General features: G+C 36.3%; 1 protein-coding gene across 1 annotated transcript in view; it reads left to right on the forward strand.

The window, feature by feature from the left end:
• na (sodium leak channel non-selective protein na) overlaps positions 1-27,552 on the forward strand; it is a 228,890-nt gene that overhangs the window by 113,887 nt on the left and 87,451 nt on the right. Inside the window, exons 10-14 of the mRNA XM_089091203.1 lie at positions 2,389-2,580; positions 6,162-6,299; positions 17,121-17,327; positions 24,707-24,912; positions 25,610-25,717. Coding sequence (XP_088947329.1) covers positions 2,389-2,580; positions 6,162-6,299; positions 17,121-17,327; positions 24,707-24,912; positions 25,610-25,717 — 851 coding nt within the window. The remainder of the gene's footprint in view (positions 1-2,388; positions 2,581-6,161; positions 6,300-17,120; positions 17,328-24,706; positions 24,913-25,609; positions 25,718-27,552) is intronic.

The following is a 27,552-nucleotide window of genomic DNA, read 5'->3' on the forward strand; positions in this document are numbered from 1 at the left end:
ATAAATCCCCTTCCCATTACCTCACTTATGTTTAGTTAAAAAATTTAAGTGTATTTAGAGCAGTGTGCTTTAGTTAGTCAAAACCCGCCTAAAAATTACCATAAATCACAATGATTATTAAGATGACCGGAAAGAACAAACAAATTTAAACTAATGTATAATATATTAGGACAATAATTCCTGGATTCAAAGCAATTCAAGATGTGATGTAACTACAATATTTTTCAGTTTTATAAATTAAAAAAATATATATTATATTTTCTTTTTACTAAAGCGCAAACGACTCAATATTTGGCAGAATATGTTAGAAGAGGGGGTTGTTATGTTAGAGAGGGTTAGAAGAGGGAAGGAGTTGTGGTGAAACTCTCGTTTGTAGTAATTTTTATTTGTTCTAAGTTTCACTCGGGTCCTTAATTTAGTTTTAATCCGTTTTAAGACTTATTTATTAATCTAAATTAATATCTGTTATCTTAATCTTTGATTCGCAGTCGGAAGCAGTCGTATCCACAGTCACTTGTAGTCACAGTTGTAAGTAGTTGTAGTCGCAAGTAATCGTAGTAGCAGTTCAAAATATTTGCGGTCGCAAGTAGTCAAATTTGTAGTTGCAGTTTCAATTAGTCTCACTCACAGTGGCCCAGAAACATTCAAGTTAATACCCATAGCCCATAAAATATTGCAGATATTCTCTTTTGAAAATTTGGACTGACATACTGTCTTTTGATTTAGTTCAGCATCCCCCTCATCATTTCCATACATCTTCACCATAATATCATTACCCTTTTCAGCAACAATCAGGATCAAAAACTCCCCCCTTTCCCATTGATAAATCCTGTGTTTATTCAAAATTTTGATCAGTGTTGAAGGGTGGCATCTAAAATGGGTGATTAGGGGCTGGTTGCTCTCCAATCACTTTTTAATATCTCTATCAACATGCCCTAAAAGATCCTACTCAGTACCACCAGACATTCCTTGGAAATTACTGATACGCCCTTACGGCAAGCTGCATGCACATAGCGTGTTTTAATTTAATTCAACATCCCTCTCAAAATTCCCTGAAGAGATCACTTCGATACCCACAGCCTATTTAGAGACCGAGCATCAAACATGTCCCCCTTTCCCGATGCAAACGATATTTCTAAGGGATGCGCAAAATGCATAACTTACAGCTCCTTACAGCGTAACAGCTCCTGTCCCAGGAGCTGTTACGGATCATTTTATGCCCGAAGGCAGAGTTACTTGAACTTTATACTGTTTTGAACAAAAATGGGCGAGAGAAGGTTGGTTACTCTCCATTAACCTTTGGCTCTTAAAAAGCGCACTAAACTTTTCAATTTCAAATGGACTGAGTCCCCTCTAAAGTTTCTATCGATTTGCTCTTTGGAGAAAAAAGAATCAAACAGTTCGTGGTAAAGAACTGTAAGTAAGGAGCTCCCCGGCTCAATAGTAACCGAAACTCTAAAAAACGAAATTTTGATATCAATAGATGCATCTTCTCGAACAAAATTCGAACTTTAGCGTAAAGAGCGAGGTATTGACTAGGGAGCGAACTCCCTAATATACGTAATAAAAACAATATAGAAATTCGTTACGTAAGTTAACTCGTAAGTTACGTCAGAACAAAATTTCGAGAAAGCCAATTAGCCAAAAAAGGAAAATTAATATGCGAATTTTGTTTTAATTATTCATGTACGGTGAGCCAAAATCAAAGCTGCATTAATTCAAAAACGTTCAGAAATTAAATACAAAAAAAAAGTTTTTTTAACTGAAAGTAAGGAGCGACATTAAAACTTAAAACGAACAGAAATTATTTCGTATATGAAAGGTGCTGTCCGCTCCTCAACACCTCGCTCTTTACGCTAAAGTTTGACTCTGTCTCACAACTTTATTTTTTAAAACAATAAAAAACTTTAGCGTAAAGAGCGAGGCGTTGAGGAGGGTACATCCCCTTCCATATACGGACTAATTTCTGTTCGTTTTAAGTTTTAATGTCGCTCCTTACTTTCAGTTAAAAAAACTTATTTATTTAATAACTTGTTTTATTTAATAACATAATGAAGGCTTATGACTCTTAACTATAGATAACGTTAGAGTGTTGTCTCTGATATAGCCTCCTGTGTAATCATGACTAGAATTTTTATTTTTTTTTAATTTTGAAGTTTGATCAATTTTCCATGGGGCTTAACTAAATGAAAAACGGGTTTCACATGTTCAAGTCCGATGACAAAAGTTTTTCAAGTAAAAAAATTCGGAACACTCATTGAAATTGTCATGACAGAGTTTCATAATGTTTTTTTTCGAAATTATTTTTGTGTCTCTTTTTTAGTATTTTGTATGGAATTTATTTCTTCATTGTTTATTTGAAATGATATTCTAGTTTTATAATTTAAGGTTCTCCGAATAGTCCGTTTAATGAAAGCATCACCGTTGCTAGAGGATTTTGTCTACAAAATTTTTGGACCAGGAAAAAAACTTGGAAGTCTCATCATTTTTACAATGTGTTTGCTGATTATAACATCCAGTATTTCGATGCAGCTTTTCTGCTTTCTAAGAGACTTCACAAAATTTGAAACTTTTCCCGAGGTAAGTGGGCTCACGGTGAAACTTAATTTTAAACTGGATAAATATGGTCGTTGTAGAGCACGCAGTGGTTTTGTCTAAGAAAACTAAGGTTCAATTACAAGTATAAGCAAGCTCCTGTCTGCACACCTAGCCCCCTCTCTATCTGTCTGTCTGTCTTTCTTTCTCCCTATCCCTTTCTCTTAAAAAATTAAAAAGTAGAAAAAATGTATAAAAAAATTATTTTTTAATTAATAAAATATAAGACCTGTAAACAAGAATAGAAATTCAATTTGGCGATGTTGACCCATTTCGAACTAATATCCTTAAAGTGATCAAACAGTTCGTGGGAACGAACTTTAAGTAAGGAGCGACCCGGCTCAATAGTACCCGAAACTCTAAAAAAAAAGAATTTAGATACCAGTAGATACAATGCAAGAATTGGATTTGTATGCTGATTTCAAATATATAAGTTTCTTCAAGTTTAGTGTTACCCATGAAAAGTTACGAGCCTGAAACTATTTGCCTTATTTTCGAACAAAGAGGAAAAACACCCCCTAAAAGTGATAGAATCTTAATGAAAATCAAACCATCAAATTCAGCGCATCAGAAGACCCTACTGAAGATGTTTCAAGCTCCTATATACAAAAATGTGGAATTTTGTATTTTTTGCCAGAAGAAAAATCACGGATACACGTTTATTTTATTTTTTTTTCAGTGGCGACTGTATCGATCCAGTAGTCCCGGAATATCGTGAGAGGGCTCATTCGAACTGAAACTAAAAGCACCAGTGCCCTTTTTAAGTGACCAAAAAAAAATTAGAGGGCAACTTGGCCCGCTCCCACGCTCATTTTTTTTCCCGAAGTCACCCGATCAAAATTTTTAGATATCTATATTGTTCAGCATAGTCGAAAATCTAATAAATATATCTTTGAGGATTACTTAATCCCCCACAGTTCACGGGAGAAGGGTCGTTTTAAGCTTTAATGTTGCTCCTTACTTTCAGTTGAAAAAAACTTGTTGCCGTATTTGATTTCTGATCGTTTTTTAAATAATGCTGGGAAATTTGGCGCCTTCTTCATGTAAAATTCCCTTGCCCCATGAAAAATTTCTCTATGGAAAGATCTCCCCATGTAACCCTCTCCCTTCGACCTCCCTCCCCCATCAGAAAAAATTCCTCCTGAAAACGTCTGTGTACTTCCCAATAACCAATACTACCTGTAAACAACGGGCAAAGTTCATAGCTTGTAGCCCTTCCCCCGGGGACTTTGGGGGATTAAGTATTTCTCAAAGACATAGTTATTATATTTTTCGACTATGCTGAACAGAATAGCCATCTAAGAATTTGGATCCGGTGACTTTGGGAAAAAATAGAGTTGGAGGGGGCCTAGTTACCCTCCAATTTTTTGGTCATCTAATAAGGGCACTAGATCTTTTAATTTCCGTTTGAATGAGCCCTCTTGCAACATTCTAGGATTGCTGGGTTGATACGATCACCCCTTGAAAAAAAAAAATAATAAAAAAAAACACGCATCCGTGATCTTTCTTCTGGCATCAAATACAAAATTCCACATTTTTGCAGATAAGAGCTTGCAACCTCTACCATAAGGTTTTCTGATACGCTGAATCTGACGGTGTGATTTTCCTTAAGATTCTATTACTTTTAGGGAGTTTTTTTCATCTTTTTTCGAAAATAAGGCAAATTTTCTTAGGCTTGCAACTTGAGAAGGACTAAATTTGATGGAACTTAAATATTTGAAATCAGCATAAAAATCAGATTCTTCTGATGTATCTATTGGTATCAAAATTCCATTTTTTAGAGTTTCGGTTACTATTAAGTCGGGTCACTTCTTACTTACAGTTTTTTACCACGAATTGTTTGATAATCTTCTTCGCTGCTCTTATTCTGGCAGGGCTCACCAAATAAAAAAGGGTAAAATGCCCTTCGTCTTTAAATTTCAAAATAAACCGGGCAGTTTTGGTTCTGAGATAGCCCTTTCCACTATAAAGAATCCAACTCATTTGTTTTTCAATTGAATAAAGCTAAGATAAAATCTAGTAAAAAAAACTGCCGCGATTACTTAAGTAAGCTCTACAAATAAAGAAATCGCATTAAATAGAAATATTGGTGATATTTTCCAAAGCGCTGTTTACGACAAACCTGTTTAAGCTGAATCAACACAAACAAAAAGTAATAGGCTTTAAATATTCAATAAATAAATAGAATAATGAATAAAAACAACAATTGAATAATAAACAAGTGAATAATAAATATATTTTTAATAAATCAGTAAATAGGTAATAAAAATACAAAAGGAACACATAAAAAGGAAAATATAAAAAGATAATGATGATTAAAAGAAGTCAATAAAGCCAAAAAAAAAAAAAAAATAATATATGCCGCATCAACAGTCAGTGAAAGATTTCATACGCAATAAAAGGTTAGAATGTAATTTTCTTTTATTTTAACCAATTGCATTTTTGAATTTTGTGCATTTGAATTTTCTGGCTCCTCTGACTTACTGCTATTTTTTGTAGAAGTATCAACTTTTTCAAGCTTTTGTTTCCTTGTGGAATTTTTAATCCTTTTTATTCAGATTGGTAGTTTTTTTTCTGTTTCTCACAGTTTGAAATTTTGGTTTTCTTTGTTTTTCAGTATTAATTGAAAACTCCATTAAATAAGTCTTTTCAAAGAAAATTAAAGAGCTCCATTAAACCACCTCACCATGCCTTCTGAAAACCAGAACATAAATTGCACTTAACTAAAAACCAATCTAAATATTTTCGCTTTTCAAACTTTAATAAATAAAGAAGTTATTAAGACTTTAAGGAATAATTGTCAGTATAAACTGTCAATCCATATTCATTCGTTTATTGTTTTTTCATTAGTAAAGTGTAAATTACGTTCTGGTCTTAAGAAGGCATGGGGTTTGTCGGCCCTACTCAAGTTAATTTCTGCCTGTTTTAAGTTTGATTCGGTTATTTATTGTAATTTCTGTTCATTTTGGGTTTCATTAATTTACTGATGGTGATTTGTAATATGTTTGTGATTTTGTTTAGCTATGTTAAACAAAATGGTAATCTCAATATTTTGATTGGATGTTTCTGGAGAAACGATGGGCGTGTTAAGGGGGCTGGTTGCCCTCCAATAACTTAATCTTAAAAAGGACACTGGAATTTTGAATTTCCTATCAATTGAGCTGCTTCTGAAGTTTATACGACAATTCCTTCATACTGAGTGTCTTGGTGAAAAGAAAAAAAAATAATACATTGTTCTCACATCGCTCTTTACTTACGTAGCAATATTGTACTGCCTATGATCTCGGAAGTTTTTTCATATATTGTTCACTGAGTGAACTATTTAATTATTTTTCCTTTTTTTTAGCTGGGTTTATTAACATGTTAGATGTTACCGTAAAAAGAGCTGGATATAGCTGTGGGGTGAAGATTTAGTCTTGATGAAGAACTCTGAAATTTCCAGTAATTCCCTGGAAATTTGTTTTCTTCTATAAGTTTTGCTCCAAAAAATACAGATATACCATAACATACGCAAAACATACCCTTTTCCCTAGTGCATAATCATATGTATGATTGATGTTTTTCAGGCGTTCATGTCTATGTTTCAAATTCTTACTCAAGAAGCCTGGACGGAAGTAATGGACGAAACTATGCTCAGAACATCAGAAACATTTGCTCCTTTAGTTGCTATTTACTTCATTCTGTATCATCTTTTTATGACTCTGGTAAGTCTTGATCATCATGCTTATATACATTAAAAGTGTTCATGTAGTATATCCCATTAGGTGGTCGGAATTTACCCCCCCCCCCTGGAAAATACCCCCCCCCACGGAAAATACCTCCCCTCGGAAAATACCCTCCCCCGGAAAATACACTATGATGAGAATACCCCCCACGCGCGGGGGGGGGGGGTGAGTGGGTTTTTGAGAAAAAAACAGGAAAATATCCTTCTCCTGGAAAACACCCCTGGAAAATACCCCCGGAAAGTGCCCTTTCCCCCGGAAAATACCCCCTCTTCGCCGAAAATACCCTTTCGTAAAATACCCCCGGAAAATGCTCCCCATGGAAAACACCCCCGCACAAAATACCCAGCGGTAAATACCCCCCTCCCCCGGAAAATATCACCCATGGAAAAATAGGCTTTCCAAATTTGAGAATTTTACTTGAGTTTTGTTTTTTTTATTTTCCGTAGGGAGAAGGAATTCTGGTACTTGTGTATTGTATGCCACTCACTCAAGTTTATGCTATGTAAAACTCGAGAACAAACTCGTTCTTTCGCTGGTTTCTTTCAGCTTAACGCGAGACAAGACAAAGACAAGTGACAGAATAGATAGAAAATATATAATTTGGGCTACATGAAAGGGTTTGCTTCCTTCTCAAGACCTTGCTTTTGCCGCTAAGGTTTTTTTTAGAATTTTAAAACAAAGCTTATTGTTCTTATTAGCCGGCCCTTGTGTTTCAGGGATCGTTCTTAAAGAACTAGGACAAAAAGTCAAAACTTTAGCGTAAAGAGCAAGGTCTTGTGGAGGGAACTACCCTTTTCATATACGTGATAGTATCTGTTCGTTTTATGTTTTGATGTTGCTCCTTACTTGCAGTTGAAGAAACTTGTTTTGTTTATTTAGTTTCTGATCGTTTTTAAATAAAACCGGAAAATCCGGCTCTCTCTTCATGAAAAATTACGGTACTTGTGCATTATACGTCACTCGCTCAAGTTTATGATGTGTACGACTCGAGAACAAACCGGTTTCCTTATTAATTTCTTTGTTACTTTAGAAAAAAAGTTGGGTCTTATATTTGCATATTAGGGGAGGGGGGATAAAGTATAGCGGGTCTGTATGCAATAATATGAAGTATGAATTGTTTTCTGACTTCAAACTATCCAAATACTTTAGCCCCCTGCCCCTGATGTGCAAATAAATAAAAAAAAAACAAGTTTTTTTAATTGAAAGTAAGGAACGACGTTAAAACTTAAAGCGAACAGAAATTATTCCGTATATGAAAGGGGCTGCCCCCTCCTCAACGCCTCGCTCTTTACGCTAAAGTTTTTCATTGTTTAAAAAAATAGAGTTGTTAGAACGTCAAACTTGAGCGTCAAGAGCGAGGCGCTGAGGAGGGGACAGCTCATTTCATAGACGGAATCATTTCTGTTCGTTTTAAGTTTTAATGTCGCTCCTTACTCTCAGTTAAAAAAAGCTTGTTTTTTTATTTAATTTTTGAAAATTTTTAAATAAATATATGTTTTGATCTTGGCTCACAGTACATGAATAACTAAAACAAAATTTTAATATTAATTTACTTTTATTTGGTTAAATGGCTTTCTTGAAACTTGTTTGATTTTATTTACGAACGTTTTATTAGTAATAAATATACGTAACTTACGAATTAACTTACGTAACGAACTTCTATATTCATATATTTTTAATACATATATTAGGGGGTTCGCCCCCTAGTCAATACCTTGCTCTTTAAGCTAAAGTTCCAATTTTGTTCCAATTCTTTAAAAATGACCGCTTAATCACAAAGGCCGTTAATTAGAATAAATAGCTCTTATGAAAGTACTAAAAAATCTCTGGCTTAAAGAGTGAGGTATTGACTAGGGGGTGAACCCAATCATATATGTAATATTTTCTGTTCGTTTAAAGTTTTGATGTTGCTGCTGTTGCAGTTGAAAAACTTGTTTTTTTATATTTAATTTCTGATCTTTTTTTAAATAATGCTGGGAAGTCCGGCGTCCCCTTCATAGTAATGTCCCTTCCCCCATGAAAACTTCCTTCATGGAAAGATCCTCCCACTTAACCCCCGACCCCAGGCACGTACGCCGGAATTTGTTTCGGGGGGGGCCAATTTGTTTCGGGGGGGGGGGGCAAATCCTTCAAACCCATTATTCTGTGAGAAAAATCAGAAAATTATGGGAAAATGAAAAAAATCATGAGATTTGGGTGGGGGCGGGCCCGGAAGCCCCCCCCCCTGTGTACGTCCCTGCCTGACCCCCCTCCCCCACTACCAGGGAAAATCTCCCCTGAAAACGTCTGTACTGTATACTTCCCAATAACCAATACTATCTGTTAACAATGGGTAAAGTTCATAACTTTCAGCCCTCCTCTCGGGAACTTCGGGGGATTAAGTAATCCTAAAAGACATGCTTATAAAATTTTCGAACATGCTGAACAAAATGGCTATCTCAAAATTTTGATCAGGTGACTTTGGGAAAACAATGAGCGTGGCAGGGGGCCTAGTTGCCCTCCATTTTTTTTGGTCACTTAAAAAGGGCACTAGAACTTTTAATTTCCATTCCAATGAGCCCTCCCACGATATTCTAGGACCACTGGGTCGATACAATTACCCCTGGGGAAAAAAAATAAAATAAACACGCACCCGTGATCTTTCTTCTGGCAAAAAATCCAAATTGCCACATTTTTGTAGATAGGAGCTTGAAACCTCTACAGTAGGGTTCTCTGATACGCGGAATATGATGGTGTCATTTTCATTCAGGTTCTATAGCTTTTAGGGGGTCTTTCCCTCTTTTTTCGACAATCACCCAAATTTTCTCAGGCGCGTAACTTTTGATGGGTATTAAACTTGATTAAACTTGATGAAACTTATATATTTGAAACAGCATTAAAATCCGATTCTTTTTATGTATCTATTTGTATCAACATCCTGTTTTTTAGAGTTTCGGTTACCATTGAGCTGGGTCCTAATAACCAATGCTATATGTTAACATTGGGTAAAGTTCGTAAACTTCAGCCCTCCCCCTGGGAGCTTCAAGGGATTAAGTCATCGTAAAAGACAGAGTTATAATATTTTCGACCATGCTGAACAAAATGGCTATCTCAAAATTTTGATCGGATGACTTTGGGAAAAAAATGAGTGTGGGAGGGGGCCTAGTTGCCCTCCATTTTTTTTGGTCACTTAAAAAGGGCACTGGAACTTTTATTTTCCGTTCCAATGAGCTCTCCCACGATATTTTAGGACCACTGGGTCGATACGATCACCGCTGGAAAAAAAAAAAAAAAAAAAAAAAAACAAAAAAAAACACGCATCCATGATCTTTATTCTGGCAAAAAATGGAAAATTCCACATTTTTATAGATAGGAGCTTGAAACATCTACAGTAGGGTTCTCTGATGCGCTGAATATGATGGTGTGATTTTCATTAAGGTTCTATAACTTTTAGGGGGTCTTTCCCCTTTTTTTCGAAAATCAGCCAAATTTTCTCAGGTGCGTAACTTTTGATAGGTACGATTAAACTTGATGAAACGTATATGTTTGAAATCAGAATTGAAATTTGATTCTTTTGATATATCTATTGGTATCAAAATTCCGTTTTTTAGGGTTTCGGTTACTATTGAGCCGGGTCACTCCTTACTTACAGTTCGTTGCCACGAACTGTTTGATATATAACCCAAATTAAATATTTCCCATCTATTCTGTCACTTGTCTTTGTTTTGTCTCACGCTATATGCTGAAAGAAACTAAAAAAAAAACGGTTTGTTCTCGAGTTTTACACAGCGTAAACTTGAGTTAGTGGTGTATTATCCACAAGTACCAAAATTCCCTTTCCCTACGGATAATGAAAAAATAAAACTCAAATAGGATTCTCAAATTTGGAGAGCCTTGTTTTCCACGGCGAGGGTATTTTATAGAGAGAGGGTATTTTCCACAGGGGGGAGGTATTTTCCGTGGGGGCATTTTCCACGGGGGGGGTGTATTTTCCATGAGGAGATTTTCCGGGGTTTTTTTTCGTGGGGGTCCGGGGGGATAAACACCTAGAACCATCTCATTAATCTACCTTGCCCACCCGAATCAATCAATGGCATATACGAGGAAGGAGAAGAGGCTCTCGGTGCGGGTTGTTAAATTTCAATATTTTTCATAATTTATTACATTTTCCACACGCTCCCGAATTTTATCTCCATATCAGAAATAAATCCCCCCCCCCCAAAAAAAAAACATTTTCGGAACACCTGTTTTAGTGAAATAATATTGCGTCCAGAAAACACCTTTTAACTTTGACTTGACTTTTATTTACATAATAACGAAAAATGTAAACTATTACAGATATAAATCACTACACTAGGGAAAAATTTCAATTTTGCTAACGTGTAACGATTAACTATACAAAAATTCGTAAATGCGTCCTAAATTAACAACAATAATAATAAAAAAAAACTACATAAATATTCCTAGAAGTATCTTAGACTAATTAAAAATAATAATAATAAAAAATAAAGACAATCACCTTATCTCAAACACCCCCGGGGTAACAACCACCATCCAAATACAACTCCATCCATCCCCACCCCTTCAACCCGCACCTCCCTCCAGCCCTATAACCCACTCAAATTCCCCCCCCCCCCAAAAAAAAAATTCCCCAATAAAAACTATTTTGATCTTTTTTAAACTGTGGGAAATCCTCAGCCACCCTAGGAACTCACAGGGAGCGAATTACATACAGAAGGGTCAAGATACTTCAAAGTAAAATCAGATCTTACACAATTTCCAATATCCAAAACCAAGTTATCACATCTTCTTGTATCATGCTCATGGACAAAACTTCTGAAACGGTAAGACTCATTCAAATTTTCCGGGACCAGATCAAGCACATAATTAAAAACATTCTTTTACTCATCTATAAGTAAAAGAATTCCTAAAATAAAGGCCGTTCTTTTACTCATCTATATGCTAAGATCTTACATCTTTTGACAAAGAACGCTTAAAAGTGAAATCTTAGCTCTAAGATCTTACGTCTTATGTCGTTCTTTTGCAAACGTCTTTCATCATTCTGTTCTGATCAGCAGTCTGAGTACAATGATGAGTATATCATTAAAGTTCTCTCATTGTTGTTCTATATGGCAGAAAAAATCGAAATTAAAAATCAAAGGCAATTGAAATTAAAAAGACAATTGAAATTAAAATCAAAATAAATATTAATATTTCTTTAAATAGAGATTTGGGGGAATATTCGCTTAATGCCCTATACACAAACTTAAATAAAACTGATTTAACTAATTATATTAAAAAACCAGTAAATAACTCCACTCAACCTGTTACGAATAGACCATCTAGGCTGGCTGCCAAGAAGGCGAGATTAGCCTTAAAAGCTTGTCTGTAAGTATTTTTATTCTATTTGAATGAATTGTTCTCTGTCCACTTCACTTGGTGAACCAGTCCTGGTTGAACTTCCTTGAAGTAATGATATTAGGGCTGCTTTAGAAGATTTTTTTAAAACTCTTTTCAGTTTTAATGATTGAATTTTAATGTGAGTTTCTCTTATATTGTTTTTTATTATCTACGTTTGTTTTGCTGAGGACGGCCCTTGGATATAGGGTCGAAATATTCATTTAAAGTTGCGTTTCACTGTCTTATATAAAAATTTACCTTTTGTTCTACTTATAGTTTATGAGTTAAAAGAACGGAAATCTTTGCAGAAAGATTTGGGATTTTAGATGTAAGATCTTAGTGCAAAAAAACGGGCCTTATAATATATTTTGCTGGGTACTTTAAGATACAGTTTTGAAATTAGAAGAACGGTCACGTGGAGAACTTGATTTGAGGAATATGATCTATGTTTGAAAAAAAAGAAGTGTGGGCTGAGCACCACATACATATCTATTTTAGCTTGTATTGTCATCAGTTTTCTTTCAAAGAAAAAAAATGTAGGGATTTGTGGCTAAAATCATTTCCAAAAATTTAACTGTTTGTATACTACAGCGTTTAGTTGATGGTGAAGAAGCAGAACCAGGGTGTTTCTCACGCAATACTTTCATCACCAAAGCCAACGTTGCTGCAACACTTGACATTCTAGTTCAGTTTTAATTTTTGTCTAATCTAGAATGTTAGAGATATATGATAAACTTATATATTTAAAACAACGATATAAACAATAATACTTTCGTAAGTCATAATGACACACTAGAGATATATCTTCTTTTCTTTGGAACCGAAGACAAAAATTGACAAATACCTTTCTGGATCTAGACTGATGAATTCTTGGCGGCTAAATCCTAAAGCCCATTTTCTAAGCAACAGTATACCAGGACGCAATTTGCACTTTACTGAAAATAATATTTATATCAAGCTACGTGTTTTTATTTCTCATAATGTCAAAAAAAAGAGAAAATCACCACCATAACTAAGATTATTGGAAAAAAAACAAATGAATGTGGATTGACAGTTGTACTGAAATAATATACTAATATTCATTCCTGACAGTTAAGCTGTATTCTTTTCTCAGTAAAATGCAAATTATGTTCTAGTCTTTAAAGGCAAGAAGGCATTAGCCCTACTACTCTTATTTTCCACTCGTTTTGAGTTTGACTTGACTATTCATTGTAATCTCTGCTCTTTTGGGGTTTCATTTTTTCTATGGTTTTTTATGGCAGTTTGAGGCTTGAAAAGTTATTTGACTTAATTTCTGCTCATCCTTGCTTTAACGTGGCTCTTTAATTTTCTTTGAAAAACTTCTTTTGTGGGAAAAGTTTTTTTAAAATTAATTTCTGTTCGTTTTTAATGGTATATATTCTTTTTTATTGGTTAAGAAAGGAAAATTTTTTTTTTTTTAGTTTGTATCTATAAGAATCTGGATTTTGGCTTACTATCTATACTTCTTACTTACTTACTTAACTTAATCCTCATGCCGGGATGGCATTGAGAGTGTCGTCAGCCTTCTCCACGTGGGGCAGTCTGCAGCTAGGGCCTCTGCATCACATAGCAAAATTTCAGCTTGGTCCAGGGAAATCCCGAGACTATTACTCCACCGGAACTTGGGTCTTTCTCATGGAAGCTTCCAGCCACTACTGGCTGGTTCCAAGTCGTAAAGAATCCGAGCTGGAGTATTGGCTGGTAATCGCAAAAGATGTCCAAACCAACGAAGTCTTTGCTCGGCAACCAGGTGTGAAAAAGATGACTGGGAAGTCATGCTTCGTAGGCGGTCGTTGCTGACGAAGTCTGGCTATTGGATTCCCACGATTGTGTGAAGCCACCTAGATTGAAGAGTGTTGAGACGGCCCTGGACAGCTGGAGTTGCAGGCCAAGTCTCAGCTCCGTATAGCGGAATCTAATATACTGACCCTCCGAGGATCTTCATTTTGGTGGCTCGTTTGATCATTGTCTTCTTCCAAACATGGCTCAGTCTACCGAAGACGGCAGAGGCCTTTGCCGCGGGGCCAGCAACTTCATGGTCGATTCAGCCATCCGATGATATGATATAACTAAGATAAGTGAAATGGTCAACCACTTCTATTTGGTTCCCGGCGACCAAGTAATTAGAATTGTTAGCGTCAGACTTTGGTTGCACTACCCAGACTTTCGTCTTCTTCCAGTTAATGGATAGTCTTGTTCTGGCAGCTTCACCCAGAAGCGTACTTAGAGCCATAAGCAGCTGTGACTTGGAGTTGGTGACTAGTGCGATTTCATCAGCAAAGTCACAATCAATGGCAACTCTATTCCCGCACTTGAGTCCAAAGCTCAACTTTCGGGTTTTGTAGCTCATAATATTGTCAATAATACAATTAAATAGCTTAGGAGCAACTTTAAAAACTTGTCTAACTCCTGTTCTTACTGGAAAGAACGCGGTACGTCTACCATTCACTTTCACACAGCTCTCAGTCTCTTGATGCATGGGCCTGAGTAGGTGGACGTATTTTGAGGGGAGGCCAGTATTAGAAAGGATATTCCATAGAGAATCTCGATCTTCTGAGTCGAATGCTGCCTTGAAATCGACATAAGCAATGAAAGCCTGCTGGCGGAACTCGTTCGCCTTCTCGATGATTTGTCTTTTGGAGAATATCTGCTCTATCCTTAATCGTCCTGGCATAAGACGAGACTTCTTTATGTCGGAGGTGTGCAAACATCGCAGCAATAAAACCCTTGAAAAGAGCTTGCCTGGTACCGAGAGGAGCCTGATACCCCTATAGTTTTTGTACTCAATCCTGGAACTTTCTCTTTCATACTAGTAGGATCACTCTGTACGCCAGTTGTTCGGGATGATCTCCGCGTCCCGTATGGAACTGAATAGCAATGGGAGCCTTAACAGGATAGGGCCAATGCCGTTTTTAAACAGCTTTGTTGAGAATCCACAGATGCCGGGGACCTTACGATTTGTCAATTTCTTCCCAGCATTTTGAATTTTTACCACTGAGAACGGCATAATCTCAACATTAACCAGGCTATTATAGATCACAGGTTGGGGGATGGCAGGAGGTGCTAGAGACAGAGAGAGAGGGGAGGCAATAAGCAGAGATGAAAAGTGTTCATTCCACCATGATAGGATGAACACTATGTTTTCAAGGAGCACTCCGTCCACAGATAGTACGTTTTCATTGGTCAACCACACTGGCCCGAGAGGTCACGTAAGTGTTACTTTCTGAATTTTCAAAATAGACAAAATCTACATATTCAAAATTTTTTAGTAATATACACCCTTTTTTTCAGTCTTCATACACACAGCATATTTTGATTTAGTTTCAGTTCTCCTCAACTTTTTCTGCAAAGTTAAATTTCATGTCCTATTATGTCTCTAAGACATTGTATCTATGCTATTTGGACAACCTGGGTTTGACACTCACAGTGTTTTAATCAAGTTCAATATTAAGAGCAGAAGTATCCCAGAGAGTATCCAAGTGTCAACTCAGTGCTTTCAGTCGTTCTTGAGACATTGCTGAAACATCGTATGACAACCAGTATGCACTTAGAGTATCATGACGTAGTTCTTGGGCAAAATTTTAAAGCAATAAGAAGCAATAGAAGTAGCAGAAAAATTCTACTAATATTGGTTGCCATTGAAGTTTCAGCTTAATACCCTGAGGCGTTGCTGGGATATTGCCAAAGCACCCCTTTGATAACCCACATGTACATGTCGTGCTTTGATTCAGTTGTACAACGCTCTCACCAATCCCTGAATGTTTAACTAGTACCCTTAGAATTAGAAATAGTAATAGTCATAGTATCACAAGTAATAGTAGGAACATTGGAGTAGTATTAGCGATAGCAGTGGCAATACTAGTAAATGTAGCAGAAATAGTATTCCCACTATGCCCTTTTTGGCCTAGTTCAACATCCGCTCCTCATACCCTGGTAGTTGTAACTTAATACTTTATGTTGTTTCTAAGGTATTGATAATACACCCTTTTGATAACCAACATGCACATAGTGTGTTTTGATCTAGCCCAACATCCCCATCAACAGTCCTTGAAAGTTCCTCGTTAATATCATTAGCCTTCGTAATAGTATTACTAATAGCAGCAGCAATTGCAGTACTACGAGTAGTAGCAGTCAGAGTATGCACACGTGCATTTCGATTAGTTCATCATACCCCTAAATATGCTCTAGAACTTTCAACCTAGTATTTTAAGCCATTCTTTAGATACTGCTGATAAACCCTTTTGACAGCTTGCATACGCATAGCGTATTTGAAAATAATTAAACCTCTTCAACGTTCCATCAAAATTTATCCTTGACGCCCTTAGCCTTAGTAGTAGTATTAGTAGTAGCAGTAGAAGTGGTAGTAGTAGTAATTAGTAGTAATTTAGTAACTTTTTGTTCGTTCAACATCCCCCTCAACATGCACTGAAAGTTTCAACTTATTGCTATAAAATGCTCCTGAGATATAGCTGTTACGCCCTTTTATAACTGGCATCGATATAGTGTATTTCGATTTAATTCAACATCCTCTTCAACCTACCCTAAAATTGTCACTATAATACCCTTAATTTCAATAGTAGGATACTAGTAGTAATAGTCGTAATATTATTATTAGTAATCGTAGTAGTAGCATTTGTGGTAGTAGTTGTAGTAGCAGTAGTAGTAATAGTGCCATTTATAGTGGTAGAAATAGTAGTAGTAGCAGTAGTGGTAGTAGTAGATTGCACGTACTGCCTTTTGGCTGGTTCAATATCCCCCTTAACACGTCCTGGAAATTCCAATTCAACACTCTAGACCATTCCTAGAATATTTCTGATATGATATGCCCTTTTGACAACCTACATGCAAAAATTGTGTTTTGATTTAGTTCAACACCCCCTAAACATTCATTGAAAGTTTCAACTTCATATTTTTAGTTGTAGTAGTCGTAGCAGTAGTAGCAGCAGCTGTAGTACTAACAGTGTACCCAGAGTGCCTGTTGGTTGGTTCAACATCCCTCTCAAAAAGCCCAGAAAAGCCCAGAAAATAGGATAAATTGGGTTGTCTCTTTGATGCATCAAGATGCAAAGAAGCAACAGCAGGCATACCGTTAGTTGGTGGTTTGATAATTAAATATAGCGAAAGAAAAAAATCTATTTTTATTTGCTAATGGAAAGATGTTGTCTAAGACGTTATGCTTTCCGATCATAGCCATTAGATCTAGTGAAAATTTTTTACAGTATATGTAGGTTTGAAGTGCGCTAGTTTTTTTTTTAACAATGTTACTAATATCACTTTTTAGGCTTATACTGATTAAGTGTTTTTATTTCTTATTATTTTATTTTTTGAATAACTTTTTTCTTTTTTCTTTTCTTTCTTTGCTGAATAATAGAAATGCTTGTCTTTTAATTTATATTATAGATTGTGCTAAGTCTTTTTGTGGCAGTTATTTTGGATAACTTGGAGTTGGATGAAAACATTAAGAAGTTGAAGCAAATTCGAGCTAGACAGCAAAGTGCACAGGTTAAAGAAAGCCTACCAAAACGACTGGCTGTTTTTGAAAAGTTTCCAGATAAGCCACAAATGATGAAAATACATAAGACTCCTTCAGATTATTTAACACCAAAGGTAAGTGCAGATTTGCCACAGGTAGCACATTTTTACTGCTTAATTCCTTTTTTTGTGACTTAAGGGCACATCTAAACAAAGTAGTACTTTTTAGTATTTTTTGTTAAAGTCTGTAAATTTTGCAAACAGGAAACTTTTATAGAAAATTTAAAATTTTGTATTTCCATTTTCTATAAAACATTAAGCATACCGTAAATACATAGCACTAATCCTTATAGAATATTCTTGGCTTGTAAAGGAAGGGGAAGACAAACAAGTCAATTAAACACTATAAATACTAACAGAGCAAGGGAGAGAGAAAATAGAAATTAAAGAAAAACCAAATTAGTTTTGCAATTTTCTTGTATTTGTACTAACTTTACTTATTTGCCCTTCCGGTGGGAACAGACGTAGACGCCTCACACGAAATATAGAAGACTCCGTGTGGTTGACTTTCATTTTTCGCCATCTTGTGCCAGCTCTTCAGCAAACCGGAACCAGCAGCTCCTCCACATTTTGAAAACCGTTGGAATCTACCAATGGTATCAAGGTCAATTTTGACAGTTGCCCACCAATCTGTTAGGATGCCTGCACCAATCTGTCGGAGGATCAGCTAGAAGCACTGATGAATGGTCATTGGGTCCTCTTTAACCAAGCCAACGCAAAGTTCGAGTCGAAGGTCGATTTCAAGCAAGATTTAAGTCCGAACTTGCGGATGGATGAAATAAAATTTGAATATAATTTTGTTACTAGAATGATAATTTGTTTCATTAGCGGTAAAAAGTTGCAAAACCCTAAGGGGCTTTGAAGGAGGCTAAAGGGCTCAGGGAGACTCATGGCAAACTAACAGGGAGCCCAGGTTGCTATGGATTTGAGGAAAAGTAAACATGAACTTGGAAGAATATAAAATGATTTGAAATAAATTAACAGAATATCTCCTGTAAGATTAGTGTCTTCAATGAAGTTTCAGAATTTCCTATTGAGATGAACGTGGAGAAAGTCAAGGGAGAATGGCCATTATTACAGTCGGACCCTGGGTCACCCCCCACGAACAGTACACGAATTGATGGCTATTGGAAAAAGATCCCAGAACAAAAGAAACCAGATGGTGATGTGAAATATCAGGTTTTGGGTCGAGTAGTTAGATCAGCTCTTTTGCACTGCCATGGAAGCGCAGACGTGAGAGGGAGGATTTTCTCGTTCAGCTCACTTGATGACTAGCATGCAATCCAATACCAGAGGAGTGGATCCGAAACGCTAAAGCTTTTGTTGCTGATGGTCTGGGCAACTGTGAGAACAAACACAAGCTTGTGCCGATCAGAAAGAAGCTACTATGTGTGGCCAGATCAGCTAGAGCTAGCTATGAACTTTACCTTACTGGATGAAAACAGGATGAATACGAAAAAAAAAGCTTGAAGCTGAAAAAAAAACATGCCAAACATGGATACTATTTTGAGTCTCCTTCCGGCATTCAGTCTCTTTCTGGCATTCAGTCTCTTTCTGTCATTCAGTCTCTTTCTGGCATTTGATCTGTAAACACCCATGCTGAGTAAATTTTTGAAACCCGTTTTAGAAGTTATTATAATCACAAATTCAGTCATTGACCAGTTCCGAACTTTATAGCCAGGATTATTTGTTTCACTATTATGTCAAGGCCCATGAAATTCACATGCCCAGAATGCAGACTTCGTGTCGCTAGTGGAACAGTGCTATGCAGTCGGTGTCAACAGTGGTTTCATCCAAAGTGTGCAGGCATTTATATTGAGGAGAGAAAGCAATGTGGTGAGAGGTCATGTTTAAAATGCCAGTCCCCCCGTTCTCTGAGTGATGACCCTGAATCACCTTTGACACCACTTTCTCTACCACGCTGTACACCCAAGTCTGTCACAAAATCTACAACCCCAAAATAAGTTTTAAAAAGTCAAGCTTCCCATGTCCCTTCTTGTGCTGACTGTGTTAAACATATCAAACAGCTTGCTGATCTCCGAGCTAAATACAGTTCACAGTTAGAGAAGAATTTAGAACATGAAGGCGCCACAGAAGATTTGAAAAAACAAGTTGACGTATTTCTAAATGACCGAAAACAGGATAACGATATACTCCATGAACTTAATCTGGAAATTAAAAAATTAAGTGAAGATATAAACTCCCATAATTCCCACCGCCTTCTTATGGAAGATGAACTTTACATTCTAGAAAACAATCAAGTGACCCTTAAATAAAAAATCACCAAATTAAAAGAAGACTTAAAAAACAGCGAAGCAATTATCACTACACTAGGGGATCAATTATCAAAGTTCAGTTATCAATTGTCAACTCCAGCATTAATTGCAAAATATCCCAAAAGAGCAAAAAATACCTACATGTAGTATGACTACGGATGACACTCTCGGATCCGTGAAGAGTCCAGTGACTTCCGGTTTGTTACATACATTATCAGGTGACAATGAACCAAAAGAAAAGATTAGCAAGGTTACGGAGAAATCATTACCAGACGATGATATTGTTATTATTTTTGAAAAAAATAAGAAAGTGGTGGATAAAATGCAAATAGATTCAAAAATAAGCAGAAAGGGAAATGTGATCTGTAATCATTTTAATAGTGGTTTCTGCAAGTTTCGCAAACAATGCAAGTTTCTACATATTTGTCGTCATTTTATTTCGGGAATCTGTGTGTCTGATAAGTGTATTTTTGATCATGCTGACCTGTGTATATCTTGTATTGATAAGTCGTATAATTCTGCAATATCTCGGTTGAAGGGTAGGTTTAAAACGCAACATATTTTAGGGTGGCACCGAAAGTTTTTGCGACCCTTTCCTCCACTAGATCGTGTTTTATTTGACTTTCAGCTTTATCCCCCTGCATACCCAATGCAGAGCAGTATATCCCAGGAATCCATCCCTAAAAATATTCCTCTGCCTCAAGTATTTATGCGTGTCCAGTCAACCCAACCCCCAAAATCACTTTACTCAATTCATACCATCCCCAGCCTCCTCTCTATTACCCCCTCTATTACTCACATTCCTATACTCATATCCCTCCCAAAAATACACTTCTTTTCGATTCCGTTCCTCTCCGTGCGTCCATGAAATTGCTGACTGGTTTGACTGGTTCTGGACTCCACCCGTTCTTCGCCGAAACAAAACCGACCCCTCCCCTCTCAGACACCCTCCACCGTACTTCCCTCTCCCAGCATCATCTTGCCTTCCGATCCCCCAATACAAAGAACACTCCCAATTTGACTTATTCCCGGATCACCAGGAGACCTTTCCCCCTTCCCTTGCACTTTTTCCCCCCCTGGCTACCCTACAATTGTGACTTCAGTGTTACCACTGTCTTATACCCCTCCCAAATACTATCAGACAAGAGTGACCCACGTTTAATAGCTGTGGCCCCTTTCTCCCTTACCCCCATTGCTCCAACCCACCCAGGAGTTCCTAATTCTCCATATCAAAGTCTCATATCACCAGCCTCAAGAGTTGTTGTCCCTACCCCCAAACTTATAAGTGTGCTAAAACCCCATCCCTTAACCCCCAGCCCCAATCTAAAAAAATAGCTCGGTATGCTAATCGATTCAATTCCTCTGTTACAGTAATGTCGAGAGCCTAAACTTTGAAAAACTAACCGAAATCGAGGGTATCACTGAAATTCATAATATTAATACCATAGCTGTAACAGAGGTTCAGGCACAAAACCCTGAATTCCTTAAAATAAAAAAATTCCTCCCAGTTCATTAAGATTCACCCTTACGACCACCCTCTCGGTAAAAAAAGGGGAGGTATTTTGTTCTTTGCTCAAAATAACCTTCAGTTGAAACTAATTTCCACTCCTAACCTCTCCGAGTATGATAAAATCCTCTGACTTAGCCTAAAATCAAAGGTTCTCCCCCGTCCTTTTAATATAATAGTAGCAGCATTTTTTATTATTCCCCAAACCAAAATATCGACCAAAAACGTAAATTTATGCAGCAATTCCAGACTAGTGCTTACTTTGTTTTATCCGAGTGTCCAGGTGCTGGTATTTTCTTACTAGGTGATGCAAATGACCTCAAGATGGACTCTATTTGTACCTGTCTTTGTATTAAACAATTATTTAAAATTCCGACAACAAGAGAAAATACGTCCCTTGATGTCATTTGTTCTAATATGTATAATTTTTACAGCCCTCCCCAAGGCCTGCCTCCATTGTGTGGTAGTTACCTTTACTGTCTCCTTTTATCCTCTTCCTCGTCTTTCCAACACTCGTTCACAACCACAAGCGGATCTTACCGTCCCCTCGGTGATTCTGGTCTTTTTTCATTTGGCTCTTGGTTGTCTAAGAAATGCTGGCCCGACATGTATGATGTAAATAATCTTGCTGACAAAATCCTTACTTTCGACAAAAAACTTAATGATAATTCTATGGCTCATTTTCTCGACAAAAAAGTTTAAAAAATGCTCTATATAAATTAAAAAATCAAACACTTGCCCACTGGATATTCCTGTCCTACTTATTAAAGCCTTCAACGATTACCTCTCAAAGCCCCTTTCTATTCTTTTCAATCAATGCACTCAATCTGGACTGTTCCCTTCACTTTGGAAACAAGGTTTTATAACTCCAATAAAAAAGAAGAACGGTGAGCCTGGATTTTATGGCATTCGTCCTTTCTTTCTGACTTCTAATTTTTCAAAATTAGTTGAAAGCTTTCTTACTGATTGGCTCAGGGACCAAGTCCGTCCCCTCGTTGATCCTAGGCAGTTTGGAAATCTTAAATCTACATCAACCTCACATTACCTTATCCACCTCGTTTATTCCATGGGGAGACTACTTGAGAGACCAAACACCTGACCATGGGCGTAGGCAGCATATTTTGTAGGGGGGGGGGTCAATAGTGTGATGGAGGGCCTTTTATCAGCTGCTTTTCCAACCATCTGCTTTTTCAGCCATATCTAATGTAAATTTGAAGGTCTAGGGGGGGGAGCAGCTGCCCCCCCCCCTCCCTCCGCCCATGCACCTGACTAAACTTGATTTATGTTGACCTACAAAAGGCGTTTGACCTGGTTAACCATAATATCTTGATAGAAAAACTTATCGAAGAATTCCAGGTCGAAACATTTTTGGTCGAGCTCGTTGCCTCATTTCTTTCAAACAGATGGCAGGCGGTCAAATATCAAGATTGCTATTCCTGCCACCTTCCTATTCACAATGGTATTCCCTAAGGTGCTATTCTTGGTCCCCTCCTGTTTTCTGGCATGATCAACAACCTTTCAATGGATTACCCTGACAGGTGGAAATTTGTCGATGACCTAAAAGCTGTAGAGACGTGTTACAAAAATATTTATAGCAATCCAATGGGTATCCTCCATGACATTGCAGGCTAGGCTTTTTCTCTTGATATGACCGTTAATCCTTGTAAATCCACCATAGTATCTGTCAGTTTCCTCAAGTCCCCTCCTCTTTTCCTTCATCCTATTCCTCTTGAGATTTCACCTACTTCCTTTAAACTCCTATCTGTGACCCTAACTTCTGATTTGACGTTGGACACCCATGTAAATAACATCCTCCGTCAAGCAAACTTGTCACTTTCTCTTTTGAAACTTCTAAATAAATTTAGTTGCCCCCCATCTCACTTACTAAAGGTTTTCTTTTTTATGTCCTTCTCCCATACCCTTTTCTACCTTACGTTATAAAAAAAAAAATTTAATTCCCTTTTTTACAAATAAAATCAACCAAGATTATGACCCATAAGTTTGCCTAAAATTTAAATTGTATTTTATATATTATTTTTAAATTTTTGAAAATTTGGTTATTTTATTTATTTTCTTTTTATCTTTTTATATTATGAATTATAAAATAACTTATAATTACGACGTATATTTTTGACTTTTGTATTTTGTATTTTCTGACTTTTACCTGTTGTGTTTTGTTATAGTGGTAACTATATGTTATTATTTTATGATTTTGTTATTATATTTTTTGATTGGGAAATGCGAATTCGGGCCCACTAGGGTTTGTGATAGTCTTTTTTTCCAATATATATCTATCGATCTATCTATACATATTAACCTTAAGAAATTGAAAGGGCAAACGTGCTTGATTTAGTGAATAATCCATAAATTATGCTTTAATATTTTACTAGGAGGCTTAAGATTGTAAATAAATGATAGTGGTTTATTATTGTTAATTTCTAGTTTATTCAGCTGGTCTTCTGTGATTAATCCTGATTAAGTTCATATTTGTGTAATCTGAAGAAAACTGTTTGGAGAAACTGTTCGACTATTCTATATTAAACCCAGGCCCATCTTGCTGATTGCTGTATTAACTATAGTTGTAAGAAGTGGATTAGTAGGATCAGTTTCTAATCAATACTGCAGCACTTGCAATTAAAAATTGCAATTATTTTAGTTAAAAGAAGAGAAGGGTAAACATTATCCTAAACTGCGGCTAAACCAGCAGCATTATTAAGCAGGTCATTGATGAAAATAAAACAGAGAATAGTGTCCAACAAAAAACCTTTAGGGGACACCCCATTTATAATTTTTTTTTACGCGAATAAATTCTATTTCAGGGGGATATATTGCTCTATGATCTGGTGATAATTCTGAAGCCAAGCCAAGATAGCACCTCTAAATCCTTTCCAAATTTTATAACACTTGCTGATATAAAAGCTGGTATAAATCAGCCCTACATACCTGCACCATAGATATATTAATTTACGAATGATTACTTTGAGATTATGTATTGTCAATCTCCTTACACCCTTGTTCCCGTGCTACCCGCAAAGATTTCTTAGGGTACTTGAAGTTGCCAAAACCAGCCATTTAGGTCTGTTTCTTTACTACTACCATTGATTACCGCTATTCTTGTTAGAAGCCAGATGGCTCTTCCTGCTCGTATGTTGCTATTCAGCCGAAAAATGTAGCATTAGTACTTATGTAAAAATACTATAGTTGTTCTAATATCGTCCAATAGACACAACCCTCCTCTTTTGTGGTCCCTTTACACATTGCGGAAATGCATGTGGAAATCCGGCCGTATATTTTCGAACGATGGCCCAGGAAACGCTACGTTTTAAGGTAAAGTTTTCAAATGGATGCATCAGCGTGGATGAGGACCAAGTTCTAAAAGAAGGATATTGGTTTATTTGACTCTTTTTTTAGTCCTTATGCTGCGAAGGAGGCCCTGAAGACAAAATAGAGAAAGAAATTCAGTCTAAAAACAAAGATTTTGATGTTCCGTAGTCATGGTTTTATTCATTTAAAGATCTTGCCAAGAATCCGTGCTGATTTGACCAAATCGCTGCGGAAAGCTAGACAATTTTTCAAGCTCGAAAATGGACGGAATCTCCTCACGGATTGTTCAATCCGGACTGATTTACGCAATGTGTAAATGAACTATTAACAAGCCAATTGTTCTCCAGGTTCGTGACAGTTTTGTGAAGAGTTACTGTGTAGAGCTATCATCCCTCAAAGACAAAGAAGAGTGGCAAAAAGAAGATATACTGCCTCCAGTGGAAAAAGTACAAAAGAGGAAGCTGCCATTTTTTAGACAAAAGGCTTTGGCACTGAGCCAGATTGATGGTACTCTCCCAAAAGGAAAACATGAAACAATATCTGAAATTCTAACGTAAGTATAAGTGCCTAATATTAAGTTTAATCTATACTAAACTATACTATATCTAACTATACTATACTATACTATAACTATACTAATCTATACTATACTAATCTATACTATACTCTAGTTAATGTTTTTTATGGAGTAGGTAATTGAGACGTAGTTCGTAGAAATGTCGGTTGCATAAAAAAAGGCGCCATTTCAAAAACAAATATCAACCTTTGCACAAGGTTTTCCTATTTTGGAGGGGGGGCTGATAACATTTTTGCTTTTATATGGATCTCACTAAGACGCAAAAATAGCATTGCGTTTGAATTTTAATCACGAAAATTCGGCAAAAAGTATACTCACTAATTTAGTTTTCTCATGCGTGTTTTAGTTGCATTTCTACTCTAAGAGTCACACCTTGTGTCTAGATATTTTTTATTGAGATTTAACCAAAGATTTATTGAGGTACGACATATAGGAAGGGGTTAAAACCAGAAATATTTCTTGGGGTTTAGGGTCAAGAGTAAATTTTTTGCTGCTATTGGCTACTATTTTGACTTTATTTGGGAAGGGAGGGTAGCCCATAAAATCATTTTCGGCGGCTGTTGCAACAATGAACATCCACTTCCAATATACCCTTCATTGTGATGGAAATTGGGAAAAAACTTTGTGACCAAAATGGTGCAGACTTTTAGTTTTATTTGCACTGATATTTCAGGGAAAGTAATACACAAAGGCAAGTGCTTGGAGATTCTGGAGCCATACCTGTGTCTCAGCTGGCTGCTAAACAGCACCCGTCAATAAGAAAGATTAACGCATTGAAACAGTAAGATTTTTTTTTGTTTACCAAAGAAATTCTTTGCTCATTGTTGTGTTTTGTTTTTTGAATTTACCAACAGACAGACAGAAGAAAAATTTACCACTTTAAAAATAAAATACGGTCAGTTTTGTCTTGAGCCAATGCTTATCAACATATTAAGAGCCAATCAGCCAAATTTGTCGAAATTCAAAAAAATATGATTATTCAGATTACTGAAAATCTTAATTATTAAAAATGTATGTTTTTAATCAAGTAATTACCTGAAAGATCCCAGTAATTACTTTTTTTCTCTGTTTTAGACTTGATTGTGCTGGACGTGACAAAGCTTTGAAATGTATTTTTGTTTTTGTTCGTGTTTTCATTTGATGTTTTATGAATTATACTACCTGTATTAGACTCAAGTCTAATTCTTCGAAAAGCCCTCCTGTCCTGGTCTCCAAAACTGTATATTTTACAACAGTTTTCAAAATACCATTCAGGTAAACTTCAAGTTTTACTTACCTATTTGAAAACCTCTCAAAATTTTAAGGTAATGTATGAACAATTCTACCAAAGAGAAAAAGAGAGATTACTGTCAAATAACCAAGTATTTAAAAGTTTGCTTTACATCCATTCGTTCATTTTGTGGCGCGTTTTCGTAATCCAATCACAATATTCCTTATTGCTTGAAAAAAATTGCTCCGCCTTTTAAAAACCGTGCCAACTACGTCTCCAGGCTAACTAATACTGAGCGATAGGTACAGACAGACAAAAAAAAAAATAATTTTTGAATAAGCTAATTTCCTAAATTTTCTAAATTTAATTTCTGAAGATTTCCTAAAGAAATTAATTCATACGTTCAAATAAAGCAGTTCGTGATAACAAACTGTAACTAAGGAGCAACTCATGACAATAAAAATAAAAACCTTAAGATAACCAGTTTTAATACCAATATACATGTTAAGTGAACTGGCTTCCTTTGGTAATTCTAAATATGTAAAACTCATTAAATTTAAGGCTAAAGACTAAATTTGCCTGATTTTCAAAAATTGGACAAGACACCCTCCAAAACACGAGCGATCTTGATGAAGGCATTATCATTAAATTCAGCATATCAGAAAGCTTCCTTGTAAAGGCTTCGAGCCCGTACGTAATATATACGAATTTTGCATTATTTTTTCTGTAAAGAATGATTATGATAGAGCCATGTTTATTTCCTTGTTGGTCTTTTTTCCCCGAGGGTTGACCATGTTAAAAATTCGCCTAATAAAAACAGTGAAGGCGCGGTTGAGCAAAGATTTAGAGTGCCTGTGCCCCATTTAAGCATTAAAAATGACTGTGCCATAACAAAGTGGTGCTTACTACAATTTTGTGGCTCAACACAACACTTTTCCTTCAAAGAGTGGGAAAATCGCTTTTAAAATTATTGAGAAGTCATGTATTGCTTTCAAGTATCTCAAGTATCAAAGTATGCTTTCAAGCTTTCAAGTATCAGAGGCAGTAATGCCGCGCTGTGGCCAATTTTCTCGCAAAATTGCACGTAAGCTATTCCATAAAAAATAGTGGTTAGTTTAGATATTCATTTAAAATTTCATTCAACAAAGTAATTTCATTTGAGGCTTAATAGAACTTCGTACATTGACGTTCAATTGCGTAATTGCGCAATTGCCCATGAGCGTGGTACTGAATGTTGGAATTATTGCTTTATAAAGAGAAGAAATACCTCTATGCATCCAAAGTCGCCTATTTGAAGGATTTACCATAGAAAAGTTAAAAAGTTTAATTTTTTATTATATCACTTTTTGGTCTTTGAATAGCTTTGAATAGCTTTAAATATAGGAGATTTATGAACTAGCGCTGCT

This window comes from Artemia sp. Qi Xiang Cuo, chromosome 6 (assembly GCF_049724085.1).
Source record: "Artemia sp. Qi Xiang Cuo chromosome 6, ASM4972408v1, whole genome shotgun sequence".
Taxonomy (NCBI): domain Eukaryota; kingdom Metazoa; phylum Arthropoda; class Branchiopoda; order Anostraca; family Artemiidae; genus Artemia; species Artemia sp. Qi Xiang Cuo.